The sequence below is a fragment of the Cyprinus carpio genome, chromosome B2 (genome assembly GCF_018340385.1).
Source record: "Cyprinus carpio isolate SPL01 chromosome B2, ASM1834038v1, whole genome shotgun sequence".
Classification (NCBI taxonomy): domain Eukaryota; kingdom Metazoa; phylum Chordata; class Actinopteri; order Cypriniformes; family Cyprinidae; genus Cyprinus; species Cyprinus carpio.
The window spans coordinates 23,401,590-23,417,618 of record NC_056598.1 but is presented as its reverse complement, the minus strand read 5'-3'; the positions used below and the strand labels follow the sequence as shown (position 1 = coordinate 23,417,618).

At 34.8% G+C, this 16,029-nt stretch overlaps 1 protein-coding gene across 1 annotated transcript; it reads right to left on the bottom strand.

Annotated features, from left to right (window-relative positions):
- Positions 1 to 3,037: 3,037 nt before the first annotated feature.
- Positions 3,038 to 8,157, bottom strand: LOC109110796 (putative uncharacterized protein DDB_G0282133). The gene is made up of 7 exons (XM_019123756.2): positions 8,092 to 8,157; positions 7,763 to 7,959; positions 7,389 to 7,642; positions 7,166 to 7,233; positions 4,406 to 4,577; positions 4,097 to 4,214; positions 3,038 to 3,977 (listed from the first exon to the last, which is right to left on the bottom strand). The coding sequence occupies exons 1-7, from the start codon at positions 8,149 to 8,151 to the stop codon at positions 3,038 to 3,040; spliced, it is 1,809 nt and encodes a 602-aa protein (XP_018979301.2). The 5' UTR covers positions 8,152 to 8,157.
- Between the last annotated feature and the right edge of the window lie 7,872 nt (positions 8,158 to 16,029).

The window sequence follows — 16,029 nt, the reverse complement described above, 5'->3', positions numbered from 1 at the left end:
AAGAGTGGCACCATTTCATTGTGGCTGCCATTTTGAGACTACATGACTAACCAAATACTACTCGCTTTTTCTCTTATAATCTGATTTTACAGACTCATGCTCTTGCAAACTATATTATAACTATATGGAAGAGCTGTCAGAAGCCTAATGGTGATAACGGTAAAGTCATGTGACCGTGACATTTATGACATAATTTATATGTTTAGCCTTTTAATTCTTGCAATCTTATTTAGGCTTTAAAATTCATAAAAGTTGTGTTGATTTGTGAAGATTATCCTGATGAACAAAACGTATGATTCATAAACTTTTGTTGGTCACAAAGCTTATTTTCTGCAATAATCCAAAAGCCAATGAAAAATTATATTAGGTTTTTGTTGAGTGAAGAAGGGTGATGCTAATTTCTGTGTTGGCCTATAAAAATATGCAATCACTGCAACACTCTAAAAATAAAAATAAAAAAAAAAATTATTGTGAACAATATGATTATTATTTTGCAAAAGAAATATAATTTGGTCTTATTTAGGTTCATTTGGTCCTCCTGTATAAAACTTTATATTTTGTTGTGTGACTTTTTTTTTTTAAATACCACTTTTTTTTTTTTTTTAAATACCACATATTCAGTAGAGTTGACTGGAATGTAATATGTGCTAATACATATTTAATGGAACCAGTTTTATCAGCCTCACTTGGGCTTTATAATTTTTTTAAATAAATTTTATCAGACATAAAAACACTTTGCAAATAACCCCTTTAAAAAGAATCCCTCTTTATGACAGACTTGCAAAACATAGTGACCCTTCCCTGTGCCTGTGGATGGGCATAGGGAGTTTGTGTCCATCTTATTAGTGTGCAATATTATCATATTTCATGGACGAACAGGCCAGAGAAGGTAATTACCTGCTCTGTGCTATTAAGCCCTGTTTTATTCCATTCATTTTCGCCTGGCCAATTCAGGCATTTATTTCCCGTCTGTAGATTTATGAGGACCTCGGCTCAGCTAAGCCATAAAAAATCTGAGGAGGAAAAATGCTCTATGTGTCAATGAGTGCATGCCCACATGAATGTGAAGGAGAACGCTATAAACGTTCACACATTTATGTGAGATTTTTCACAGCCGTGATATAAACAATATTGATCGTCAGTTTCAGCACTATTGTTATTGAAGAAAAACAACTTATTTTTATGTAAAAAATGCAGCTGGGTCTCCAGTCACATTGTCCCCGAGATGAAGGAGAATGCTCTACAAGGTGAAAAAAAGGAAAGCTCAGAGTGATCTGATCTCAAGCCAGGTGTTTGTGAATCTCGCCACCTGTGAGATTTGATCTCAATCAGTTCAAATGTTTTGTTTGCCTCTTGTTTCAAGATCTAAATAAAAGGTGCTCTCTGGCTTACCAGAGGTATCCTCAAGTTTGTGAAAAACAGGCTACTCCTGTTTTCCAGTATAACTGATTTTGCAAAGCATTTTTCATCTTAAAAAAAAAAAAAAAGACTCAATATCGGATGAGCATCTGAAGCCAAGTATTGATTGTAATTTCCTGCAACGTTCATTCCAATCGCAAGCTTTATTAAGAATCTCATTTCTGTCTGCCATACGATTGGTGACCCAACAAGCGTGCCCATACAAACAGAGAGAAAATCAAGAAACAAAATAAGACACCCCAGCGTCCTGTGTCTGAAATCAACATTATTGTGCTGGTCTAATTATATTATTTGTCGGTTTAGTTTGGGTCAGTATGGAGAAGGTGTGGTGAAGTATGTAGGCTATGCTTTTTTATGTATGCTATATTTGCCAACCTTTCAGAGTGCCAGTGGTAAAACTGGATTATCATCACCCTGCTGAGACTGACATTGAGACTTTCTCTCTTTAGATTATAGTTTGAAGTTTGAATTTGAAATGGGCTGCATTCTTTATGTAGAACTGCTGAAGTAGCCCACCTCTAATTCACAGAGAAATGTGTGGTTATTTTTTTATCCTGAGACAGGTCTGTTGATTTTCAACTGTTTTCAAGGCTTTATGCTGTTGTACATTCACAATCAGTTTAACTCTACTGGTGTAAAACTGTTAACTGACTTGACTGAGCGTTGTCATGGTTAGCTAAGGGCTGCAGTTAACTAGAAACGCTTCTCTAGGTGAGTCTCCCACCATGTGGTGATAGTGTGACACTGCACCCTCACTTTGGTAAGATATCGATATGATGAAGGCCTCTTTTCCATCACTGCAGTTTCAGATCATATTTGACTCTCACTAAATACTTGTCCATAATATATATATATATATATATATATATATATGTATATATATATATATATATATTTGTGAATACTTTCAGCAAGGTATATGCATGATATCTACAATAAAAACACATCAGAACAAAATATTAATTATACTCATTTACACATTTTATTTATATTAACAAATATTTATTGAATTACTTTATTAACAAACAATAATAATACCAAATTATTTTAAATTACACTCTCGGTAGAAACACAACACACAACTGAACTAGGCTACTGAACTAATTCAGTAAAAAAAAAAAAAGGTCTACAAAAGACCAATACCAAAAGTCAGTCCTTTTCTGGGACTAAATAATATCTGTAGTGCCTCAACTCACAACCCATCATCCTGAGTATATTCAAACTTACTGTAATATATGTGTATATGTGTGATTAATCGCATCCAAAATAAAAAATAAAAAAATTGTTTACATGATATATGTGTGTGTACTGTGATAATATATTATGTAAACAATAAACTTTGTTTTGGATGCGTTTAATCACGATTAATCGTTTGATAGCACTAATATTTATACAAATTGTCCAGTTTTATCCAGATTTCTTTTTTATATTTATCTGAACTTTTCTAAGTCTTTTCTTGCTTTTCCCAGCTAGTTTTATTTTTAATTTTGATGGTTTTGTCCTGTGATTATGTGAAGTATTGTTCACAATTTTGTTCTTTGCTGGAAATGTGTTCACAGGTGTAACTGCGCCTATTCCAGGAGTTTCACGTTTTGTTTCTGTTGTTGGTGTAGTTGTTTCACCTCTCCCAGATGTTATCACAGTAGATTCTGGGTTGTTTTTGGACACTGAAGTTTGTTGTATGGTTGTTTTGCTGATCTTTGTCTCTGGTCCAGATGTTTTGATTGTTGTCACTACTGGTGTTACAGTTGTACTCGTGCTGGTTTCTGGTCCAGATGTTTTGATTGTTGTCACTATTGGTGGTACAGTTGCACTCGTGCTGGTTTCTGGTCCAGATGTTTTGATTGTCGTCACTGCTGGTGTTACAGTTGTACTCGTGCTGGTTTCTGGTCCAGATGTTTTTATTGTTGTCACTATTGGTGGTACAGTTGCACTCATGCTGGTCTCTGGTCCAGATGTGTTGATTGTCGTCACTGCTGGTGTTACAGTTGTACTCATGCTGGTCTCTGGTCCAGATGTTTTGATTGTCATCACTACTGGTCTTACAGTTATACTCGTGCTGGTCTCTGGTCCAGATGTTTTGATTGTCGTCCCTGCTGGTGTTACAGTTGTACTCGTGCTCGTCTCTGGTCCAGATGTTTTGATAGTCATCACTGCTGGTGTTACAGCTATACTCATGCTGGTCTCTGGTCCAGATGTTTTGATTGTCGTCACTGCTGGTGTTACAGCTATACTCATGCTGGTCTCTGGTCCAGATGTTTTGATTGTCGTCCCTGCTGGTGTTACAGTTGTACTCGTGCTCGTCTCTTTTCAATAACATTTGGAAACACATCACTTCTTCTTTTACAGTTGTACTCGTGCTGGTCTCAGTCTCTGTTCCCGGTGTTTTGTTTGTTGTAGTTACAGTTGGGCTCACGTTTGTTGTACTTGTATAGCACGTAGTAGGTTTTTGGGAAGGTGTTGTTGTTTTTTTTCTCCTATCCACTATCCCCATTACTTTCTTAGCCCATTTGCTATCAGGATCTGAACAAATAACTATATTTTTCTTGGTCAGGAATCTGTACATGGAAAAAATATACTTGACATTTTAGCTCTCATCAGTTAATTATCTGCCAATGTATTACTTACTCTGTGTAAAACTTCACATTGTTATAGATTTGAATAAATCTGAACTTGCCTTACAGCTCTGACAGGACATAGCACTGATCGTTGTATAAAATAGTCCACAATGTTTGTAGCTTCTACTGCGATGGTTGTCACAGTATTACAGCAGTGTGTTGGAGGTCCATCAACTACTAGAAAGCACATCATTGTATTCAGATAAATAATCATTACATTCACATTCACAGTATAAGATGTAAACACTTACACTCTCTCTTAAGCAACATTGTCATCGCAAGTTCTGTACATTTCAATCAAGTGAAAGTTACTGAGGTCAAACAATATTTAACCACAGAGTTCAGGAATTAAGATAATCAAATCTCACCTGCTTCCACAACACTCATCCACCCTACAGAGAAAATAAAGGCAGCAAATAGAGTGAACTTCATCTTGTTCTGTTGCTCACTTCTAATTCTGAAACATTCTGCTGGGCTGAAGGGTCTATGTTGAGGGAGGTCTTTCAGCCCACAATGCTCTATGATCATTTTCTTCGTCACCTAGACCCACAGACACCTCAGCCGGGGACAGGAAAAGATGAGTGTTGAGTGATGAGTGGAAGACCAAAAGTGAGAGAGAAAGAGATGCATGTAACCACATAGAGGAAAGTAAGGGGTTATAAATTCACAATGAGCATTCATCATTCAAAGTTCAGTTCATTGTGGCCTAAAGTATTGGTCAGAGTGAAGATTCAGTTGAATTTATGTTCAAATAGCTACGTAATAGCTCATTTGCAGCCACTGTCCCTGGTTAGGTTTTAATTCATATATAGTAATTATAATTCATAATGAATTATTATTATTATTATTAGTAGTAGTAGTAGTAGTAGTATATTTTTCATTTTTAATTAAACAGACAAATAGGATTAACCCTTAAAAAGTGCTGTTAAATGGTACAAAGATGGTACCTGATATTATCTTGAAAAATATAAAAAAAAAAAAAAAAAAAAACAAAAAAACCAAAAAGAAAAAAAACGTGCTCTAAACAAAGTTAACACTCATGCTAATGTGCATCTAAAGTATCTTCTTTTTGATACCATTTGCCAGGTATTTCAGTATCATGGTGCTTCCAGTATGTGCCTAAGAAACACGGTATTTCCAAAAATGTTGTAATACCATGGTACTTTTTGTAAGTGCACAGTATATGTACAGCTAGACCTGAGTCCATTTACAAACTGCTACTAAGTAAACTTTTGAGTTTAACAGCAACATTAAAAATTTTCAAAATTAGAGTGCATGCATCTAAAAATGTAATCTTTATGCACATTGTGAGCATTAGGTATAAAATGTGGGTCTTTTAAACGCGTGTGGAAACTACAGAGGCCTTAAAGAGACTGTGTTCATGAAACCACAAACGTTTTATTCAGCCTACTGGGATCTTCCACCTCTCAGCAATACCTTAAAACAAAACCAGCGCCCACCCAGCGCTCACCTACACTTATACATAGACATGTGAAGATGTTTCATGATGTCATTTATCTTTATATGACATTCAGAATGAAGAACTGCACAGTTTAATGCAATTATACAGATGTTTAGCATTTTATAAGGTTAACATTTATGAGTTTGTTTACTACGACCCTATTTACTATAGTACAGTGGTCCTTTCTGGTATTATGAAAGTAAATATGTAGACCTAAATGAACAACCACATGCGCGTTTCCTGTTTCAAAATCACATACAAGAAACATGGTGTATGATGTTCTCTGAGTTATCTGTAGAAAGTTCTGGTGTAGATGTGAGATGACAGACCACAGCATCACACTCTGTTCTGCGAGAGGAAGTAGTGATAGCTATGCTGCACCTAACTATGCACTATATGCTAAGAACAGCCAGTAGTTTCAGTATTCGCTGACCAGAATTACATACATTTGACCTGACTCATTGGAAAAGATTAGAGTTGTATTATAATTATAGTCATGGTCAGGATGCGTGTTAATATTCATGTTCTAGCTTTGAGTTGCACTCTGGGTTTTCAGCAGGGTTGGAAAAAGTAGGTTCATACATTAGTAAAAGTCCAATATAGCACTAATATATTGAAGGGATAGTTCACCCCAAAATGAAGATTCTATCATTTACTCAGCCTCATGTTGGTCCAAACCTGTATTAGTTTTTCTTTGCAACACTAAAACAACATTCAAAAAGAAATAAATTAAAATAAACTAAAAGCATACTGTGAGCATACACTGAAAATCAATGGGATTCAATGTTCTGGGATTCAAAGTTGTTTTGATACCAACAATCTTTGAAATAACTTATTTGGGTTGAAGTAAATATCAATTAAGTAAAAGTAAAAGTAAAAGTATCTGTGTAAATCTTTATAAAGAGGGTTTTTCATCATCCTGACCATTTTCTGTGAAGCTGCTTTGGAATGATGCTTACTGTAAAAGAATAATAATAATAATAATAATAATAATAATAATAATAATAATTTGAGATAATATTAGTACAGTGAGAAATACAAGCATGTTTTAATTTAACAAACAATATGTTTATTATTATTATTATTAATATTATTACAATATTTTACACACAAAGTAAAGGCCTATTAATGGGACTGTATGAATATAAGCCTATATTTAAGTCTTCTCCAAAATGTGCTAGGGTTATGGGGAAAACTAAACATGCTCAGAGAGACAGACAAGTTGACTAAAATAAAAGATGAGCTTAGTGTATGTTCACCGGCCAAGCCCACTGCACTTCCTTCTCTCTTGCCCGATTTAGTTGTGTTGTAGTTGCAAGCATTGGCAATCTGACTGCAGCATTAAAAGAATAGTTCACCCAAAATTTGAAGCCGCATCAAGATAAAGTTTTCAGTCATTGGATGCAATTGTATGAAAAACATATTTACAGGTATATTTGACATAATTTACTCTCTGCAGCTGTCAGTGTCTAATAAAACACATTAAGAAACAACTTGCTGGACTCTTGTAAAATAGAAAATAGCTTTTTAATTCACTTATATGATCTCATGTGAGCTAACGCTGGCTACATTTGACCAAACTGTAGCCCACAATTTATTGTGATGTCCTACTCATAACCTTGTGGGTCAGCGAGCCACAGTGTCAGGGAGCAATGCTTTGGGTGACCCAAGTTCGAGTCCCGCCTAAATGTCTTTTCTTCATCCCTTTCCACTCTCTCTCTCTTCTCAACTGTTCTATACAACAAACACAAAAAACCTGGAAAAATACATCTTTACAAGAAAAATGGTATTTACCAGTTCTTTAATTTAAATGACAAATCGCATCATACATAGTCCTACACACAATGTAATATGAATTAATTTCAATTTATTTTAAATATTAATTGTACTGGTCTCTGGTCCAGATGTTTTGATAATCATCACTGCTGGTGTTACAGTTGTACTCGTGCTGGTCTCAGTCTCTGTTCCCGGTGTTTTGTTTCTTGTAGTTACAGTTGGGTTCACGTTTGTTGTACTTGTATAGCACATAGTAGGTTTTTGGGAAGGTGTTGTTGTTTTTCTCCTATCCACTATATCCATTACTTTCTTAGCCCATTTGCTATCAGGGTCTGAACAAATAACTTTGTTTTTCTTGGTCAGGAATCTGTACATGGAAAAAAGGATACTTGATGTTTTAGCTCTCATCAATTAATTATCTGGCAATGTATTACTTACTCTGTGTAAAACTTCACATTGTTATAGATTAGAATAATTCTGAACTTGCCTTACAGCTCTGACAGGACATAGCACTGGTTCTTGTATAAAATAGTCCACAATGTTTGCAGCTGGTATCATGATGGGTGTCACAGTATAACAGCAGGGTATTGGAGGTCCACCAACTACTAGAAAGCACATCATTGTATTCAGATAAATAATCATCCCATTCACAGTGTAAGATGTACACACACACTCTTTCTTAAGCTACATTCATCTCAAGTTCAATATGAGTTGAAAGTTACAGTATATTGTATAGTATACATAGAAATTTACTGAGCTCAAACCACAATATTTAACCAACGACCTCAGGAATTAAAATAATGAAATCTCACCTGCTTTCGCAACACATATCCACCATATAGAGAAAAGAATGGCAGTAAATAGAATGAACTTCATCTTGTTCTGTTGCCCACTTCTAATTATGAAACTTTCTGCTGGGTTGGAGGGTCTATATTGAGGGAGGTCTTTCAGCCACCGTCACCACCTCACCACCCTCTGCAATCAATTTTCTTCATCATAAATAAATAAATCAATAAAAATTAACCCCTCAAAACTGACCCTTAAAGAGTGCTGTAGCATTGTACAATGTGTGTATATATATATATATATATATATATATATATATATATATATATATATATATATATATATATATATATATATATATATATATATATATATATATAATTTCATTTTGTTACATAAAACAAACTGATAGACTTAAAAATATATGTTTGAGAAGATCATGGCACGTGCTCATTTGCATCTGAAGTATCTTTAAAGTCTTTTTTTATCATGGTGTTCCCATGGTATTTGTCCAAGAAACTTAGTATCGCTATGTTACCTTGTCAAAAATGTGATAATACAATTGTACTGTTTTGTAAATATACTGTATTTAGAGCTAGAAGCTACTGCTGTGCAAAGGCAAAAGACCGTAACTTTGGTTTTGGTTGATTTTTGGGACATTTAACACATCCTTTATCATGTGGATAAGTATCTTGAGTCAATTTTATTGTTTTTCAGAGAAAAGTATGGGTTGTCTTAACCATAACTTGATACATAACTTAATACATAACTTTGTTTGGAATGCTCAAATTGAATTACAGCATTCTGCCTTTGTTAGCCACACATCAATATGAAGTTACGGTGCCGGCTTAGAGTTATACGTTGTTCTGCCTTTGTTTTACTGTCCATTAAAGTCTGCCGCATTTTAATTACAGTGTAACTTGTATACTTTCATACATACCTGACTACAGTACATACAGTACATGCCACTATTTTCTGTAAAGTTGCAGTGGAATGATGTTTAGGCCTATTGTAAACAACAACAGCAACAAATAATAAATTAACATTTAGTTAACAAGAGTTTGAGTGCTGTCCAGAGTTCTTTTCTGGATCCTGTTCCATTCTTCATTCACATCACTTCTCAACAGTTTTATTGGAAATATATATGGAACAAAACGTACAGAAAAGTCAACTAAATCAAAAGGTATTTAATGGAAATGTAATGTCCAGTCCATAACAAATATTCACTACAGAACCATACAAAACACAACTTAATATGGACAAGATTAAATTTTATTATAAATGTATTTTATTTTAATAATAAAAAAAATTGAATTCATTAAACAAAACAGGTATAAAAATAAAACAAAAAACAATGACAAACAATGACAACAACCCATTGATTTTTTATCTAGACATCAGAAATAATTCAGTCATCCTGGTAAAATCAGTAGATTATACCGGCATAAAGTTGTTTTTATTTATTTATGCATGTATTTATTTAAGTTGTCTAAACATTTTTAATATAAGACATAAATAAAAACTTGTTCCTATTTTAAACAAAAGTACATATTGGGGTTTTTATAGGTGTCGTCGATTATTACAGATGACAACAGCACTGATGTTATCAAAGTCTTCTTCTGTTTCTCCACCTTGGATGACCCTTTCGGATGAAATGTCTCTGTGGTTTCAGTAGATCTTCTTGGTTCCAGCTACAGTGGTTGGGTGCTTGTGATGGCGATTTATTTTTTGCCTGTTATTTAGTCTTTCGGTTTATTTTGTTCTGTTCAAGATCTGTATGTCTTGATCTTCTAATCTTTTTGTATTCTATCTATTTTCTTTTCATTTATTATACAATTATAAAAAAATACCTCTAACACTAGCTTGCTCTATTCTTTTTCTATTCTATCTGTTTTCTTTTTATTTATTATATTATTTAAAAGCCCTTGCTACATATACTGCATTTAAGCTAACTGAGACTTGTTATAGTACTTATATATCATTGCTCTTTTGTTGTTTCTGATTGCTTCCATTGTCCTCATTTGTAAGTCGCTTTGGATAAAAGCATCTACTAAATGACTAAATGTAAATGTAAATGTAAATGTAAATGTATGTAATCCTGGACCCAACTCTTCTTTGGGGGAGAGCAAGTTGTTTTGTTCTTCACAGTTCTGAATCTGTAAATAAGCAAATATGTGGATGCGCATACACACACACACACACACACACACACACATGTATATATGTATGTATATATATATATATATATATATATATATATACACACACACACAATGTGTGATTATTTTAGCAGACTTAAACTTACAGTACAGCTCTAACTGAACATCGTGGTGGTTCTGGTTCGTCTTTTGTTACTGTTAAGCACTCTTTTGCAGATGTAATGGTGGTCAAGAAAGAAAGAATGAAAAAAAAAAGAAAGAAAGAAAGAAAATACTTTTTAGTATATTAAGTATAAAATTAGTGTGTGAAAATAGAGCATTTTAAGTAAATTATGGTGCTTTATTTTAAAAAAATTTTGCCAGAGTGGAAGCAAATGTTTGATTTAAGTTTATTCTTCTTCTTCTTGTTATTATTATTATTATTATTTTCTTTCTTTCTTTCTTTCTTTCTTTCTTTCAGCAGATAAATTGTTCATCGTAAGACTAGCACTAACAAATGTGCACTAACAAAGTAAACAGAGTCAGCTTTATGAATAGGTTTAGGAGGAAACACTTGCCTAAGAACTTTTACTGCTATTTAGGAGAACTCTTAGTTGTAAGATCTTTTTTTTATGTTAATTTAGGTAATAAGACAGTTTTAATAAAAGGCATATAGTTACTGCATTTTATCTTTGCATGGCAGTACAGTCATCACAGAGAAGAAACAGTGCTCTGGCTCTTGCTCTTGCTCTTGCTCTTGCTCTTACTTCTACCTCACCCATCCACTTTCTCCCATGCTCAACCTTTACACCAATTAAGGCTGTAAATTTGCCTGTGTTGTTCCCTGTAGGCATTCTACATGTGGTCTGTGTGTCCTGCAAGTTTATTTTTATTTATTTATTTATTTATTTATTTATTTATTTATTTATTTATTTATTTATTTACTTATTTACTTACTTATTTATTTATTTATTTATTTATTCTATTGTGCATATAACCCACTTGGTCCAGGCACTTACTGGATCTGCACATATATGTCTATTACGCACAGTGGTGAAGCTGTGGTTATAAAATACACTGCATGTCATCCTAAACTCATTCATTCATTCCTCTACAGCAGTAATCCAACAATCATAATGAAAAATATCTGCCATGTCTTAGATGTCACTCATTACAATATTGCTATCGTAAGATGAAATTTAAACTTACATTACAACATCTGGACAAGGGATTGAAGGGGTTCCAATTCTAAAAAATTTTGTTTTCGTCTTTTGCTCTTTAGAGAAAAACAACAACAACAACAACACCACAGCGCACTGGTAAATAAATGCATGTGATATTATAAGAGCAATCTCTTACATTCTCTATTCCTCTATACAATGATATGAAAGTAGCTTGAACCCAAGCAACAATGTACATGCACATTTTTACTGGAGTGTACTGATTGTATTGAAGAGTTGCACAATTAGAACAATCAAAACTCACCCACTAGCTCAACACCTACCCACCCTCTGCAGCACAGAAGAGCAGTTAAAAGTATGAACAGCATCTTTCAGTTTTCACACTTCTAATGTGAGGTAAAACATCAAAACCTGTACAACATTTGACTGGGCTAAAGGTTAAATTCAGGGCTTTTAATGGGGGCTATGGACCCCTAGGTGTCCATGAAGGTACTGCGGGGGTGGACATTTTTGCACATATTCCTCAAAACATACATAATATGTGCCTATGAAAGGAATTGATTTCTAATGCAAATTTGAAGCATAAAACTCAGAAAACCCAATGTCACAATTAATGATTACAGGAACAGATTAAGAAAGTTTTTTACTGGAAAATAACCTAAAGCTACAGAAATTCAGCACAAAACATATACAAAAACACTTTTTTGTTTTGTTTTTACTGTAGAGCACATTACAATATGATTTAAAAGATAGTGGATAGTGAATAGTTGAAACAAGCAACTAGTACATTTTTTAACAATCATTTTAAATTATTGCTGCTGTAATGGTGAAAGTGTTTATTAAAGTAAAAAATAAATCTATAAAAGCTATTACATAACTGATTACATGCACAAACAGATCTGCCTTTTGTCTGCTTCCCTCCGTTGATGCTCCTTCTGCAGGCTCTCTGGGCTTCTTTTCTGCTTCATCCACTCTCCACATGGGTCTCTTTATCCAGTCACTTTTAGGATCAGAACAGAGTCTTTTCTCAGATACAGCCTGGATCCTTGAAAGAAAGTTCATTTTGTTATTAGTGTTCATTTTTTTTAAATTAATTAATTAATTTATTTATTTATTTATTTTTGTGGAATTGCCTGTTTTCTGTATCTTTTTATGGACTTTTAAAAAGTAATTTAAAATATTTCCAATTTAAGTTTTTCTAGTAAAGTCAAGCTGCAGTCTAGTGTTTTTTCTGCTTTCCTGTCCCAAACCTTTCTTGTAACAAAAGGGCCATTTGGCATTCCTGAAGGTACAGAGGTGCTGATAGTGATGTGTATACATTGGGGGTCTACTAACTGTCACATCTTTTGCACAGTGGGTGATGCTGTAATTTGCTGATTGGTCAGTTTAAATGTCTCACATTTGGTTTTTAGTGATATGGTCAAGGAAGGAATAAAAGAAAATGGTAACTGCGCTGCCTCTTTTCTTTGTTGGAGCACTTCTTAGGGCTCTGCCCTCTCTCCCTCTTTTTCTTCCTCTCTCTACCCCCCAACCCCCCCACCCCCCAGTCTCTTTCTCTCAGGTAATATTTTGCATTCATGCTGGGTGAACGCAAAAAATATAACCAATTTCTGTTATTAAACCATTTCAATGATAAATTATGTGCTAACTAGTCTTGATTCAATATTAACTTTGAAGTGCTACCTATTGCAATACAATATAGTCACACAATAGCAATGCTCTCCCATATATTTAGCTATTCTAACTGTGCTTATTTCTGTCGTTGGTATAAGTTGCAGTGGGTGGTAATAGACAAGAAATGTAGAGTTTTATCCCATCTTGCTGATAACGTTTCTTTAGTCATTCGGCAAACCTACAGCCTGAACCACTGAATGGAAACCACCCTTACACCATATTTCATACTTCACATTAACTGAATGTTTCAGTACAGAGTTTTAAATTTATTCTCACACAAGTCAACATGTACACAAAACCACACGGTTCTACAGCAGAACTGCAGAGGTAAAGTCTCAAAACCAGATTTGTGCAAGCTTTAACTTTACTCTGAAGGGCACTGAAGGACCCAAAAAACACAAATTGTGAAAATCAGCATCACCTTGATCATGTCAGCAGTCCGAACTGCTCTGAACAACTTGGATGATAGTATTTTTAACCCATGAATGTATGAATGTTTCGCCAATCATTATTACAGATTTGTAATAATGACCTATATATCCAAAATGGATGGATCTGTAACTGCTGCAATAGCAAAAAACTTTCTTGATATTTTAATAGCAATTACAAAAAAATAAAATAAAGTATATTTTGTGACCTTTTGAAAGTTAGAATGGTTCAATTTGACCAGATGATTTTACCATTGCTGTCATCGCCAGTGCGCACTTCCCCAGTACATTCAGTGTCTGGCTCATATTTGTTTTACAATCAAATGAGCCGATTCCCATATCGTTGCCAATTTATTTAGTTCTTATTACTTTTATTATTATTATTACATTTATTAAATGTTTATTTTGCTCTGTTACTGGCCAAACTAACCTTGAACAAACAAACAAACAACCAAAAACATATGCAACATGAAGCAACTGCACAAAACAAAAACATCAGACAGTCTGAATGAATATTTTATTATTACTCTTTATTATTATTAGTTTTATTACCTTAATTATATGTATGTCTGCACTATGTTTGTAGTTTCTGTACTGGAAGCTCCTGACACCAAGACGAATTCCTTGTGTGTGTAAACACACTTGGCAATAAAACTCTTTCTGATTCTGATGTAAATACAAATTCAATCTCTGACAGCAGGTGGCGCTTATAGAACACTAGCGTTTCCTGAGTTATTGCTGCACGCAGCGCTGCGCTAATTAACACTCCTTTAATGTGTATTTAAGGATGGTAAGAGGCAGGGGCGTCGAACTGGGGGTAAAACCAGTACTGAGTTCCCAAAGGAAGAGAGGGCCCTTAAAAGGCCGGAATATATTTTATTTTACCTGGACATTTTCATGGGGGCCCATCAGGACTGCCTATGCATAGGGCCCGGGATCTTGTGCAAAGCCCCTGGTAAGAGGAAAAAGAAAATGCCATCGAAACTTTTCGGAAGACAGTCAGTTCTCCTCAGAAATACATCCATATTCACCCCACCCTTATTCCATAATTATGGTTTTCTTTCAGTATTTCAATGAATTTGTTCTGACTGGTAAAGTATTTTCTCTGCTTGCGCGACTATTCTCTCCTCTTTGTGTCTGTCTTCAGTGCATCTGTCTTAACGATATTATATCATGATGATCACTAAGTTTGTGTTAGCAAATTGCATCCTGTCAGGAATAACCTGCCCGCGCTGTCAGTTATGCTGGCGTTGCCAGATATTGAAAAATAAAAATAAAATAAAAAATAAACCGCAATGAGTCCAAATCTTGAGTTATGGAATTAATATAAAGATATCGCTGTCCCTAACTTGCAAAGTCCCACTTTATTCACATCCCAAATTAAGTGAAAAAAAAAAAAAAATCATAGACGCTTATAATGCGTGTATCTGGCAACATGACTGAGGCTGAGCCCGCGTCCTCAATCACAACTCGCTCAAGGGCTGTTTCTCAATTCCAAGAACGCAAAGAACGCATATTGAGAAACAGCATGTAACCGTTTCACGATGATGATATTTATTTATTTTTTAAAACTCAGATAGCTTGCTGAAATACTTTTGCGGCCGCCTCATTTACCTCAGCCATGCTGATCAAGACCTTTCCCGGTGACCCTGTTCGCACCTAACCTGCCTTCCGTTTCCACTATACGCCTTCCGTTTCCACTACTCTCTCTCACACATAGATACATTCTTCTCTTACATACATGGCTTGTATGGTCCCTCATAATTTTAACTGCAATAGTTTATGATTCAAATTCCATGAATAATAGGTAATACAACACAGTCACAATGGCTACGGAGAAAAGAAACAAGGAACAGCTGAAATCCAGTGATCATGTCACAGCCTGTCTACATTCATCTGGGGCTGTATGTACAGTATAAAGTATGCCAAAATTGTAAGAATTATGTAATTATACTTTATTTCTGGCTTAGTGGTTAGAGAGTTTGACTCCTAACCCTAAGGTTGTGGGTTTGAGTCTTGGGCCGGCAATACCACGACTGAGGGGCCCTTGAGCAAGGCACCAAACCCTCAAATGCTCCCTGGGTGCCGCAGCATAAATGGCTGCCCACTGCTCTGGGTGTGTGTTCACTGCTGTGTGTGTGCACTTTGGATGGGTTAAATGCAGAGCACAAATTCTGAGTATGGGTCACCATACTTGGCTGTATGTCACGTCACTTTCACTTTAAAGAATACTGTAAGTGTGATTCATAAAGGTTTTCATGTATTGTACTAGACTTAGACTTCGTCTCAGCCCCTTGATTTGAGAGTTGGAGAGGGATCCTTATAGTCGGCTTTTCCAAATTTACTGTAATATAGGCTACATTTATATGTTGAATTCAGCTAAAGCAGGCCACTTTTGTTAAACTTGTAATTTTGTGATCATGCACGTGACAATTTCAAAGTGGGCCAGCTTGTCTGGTTAGGAGGGACATCTCTTTATTAAGTAAGTAAGTAAGTAAATACTAGCCTACTACAATAATAACAAACAGAAAATATTTAAGTAATTTA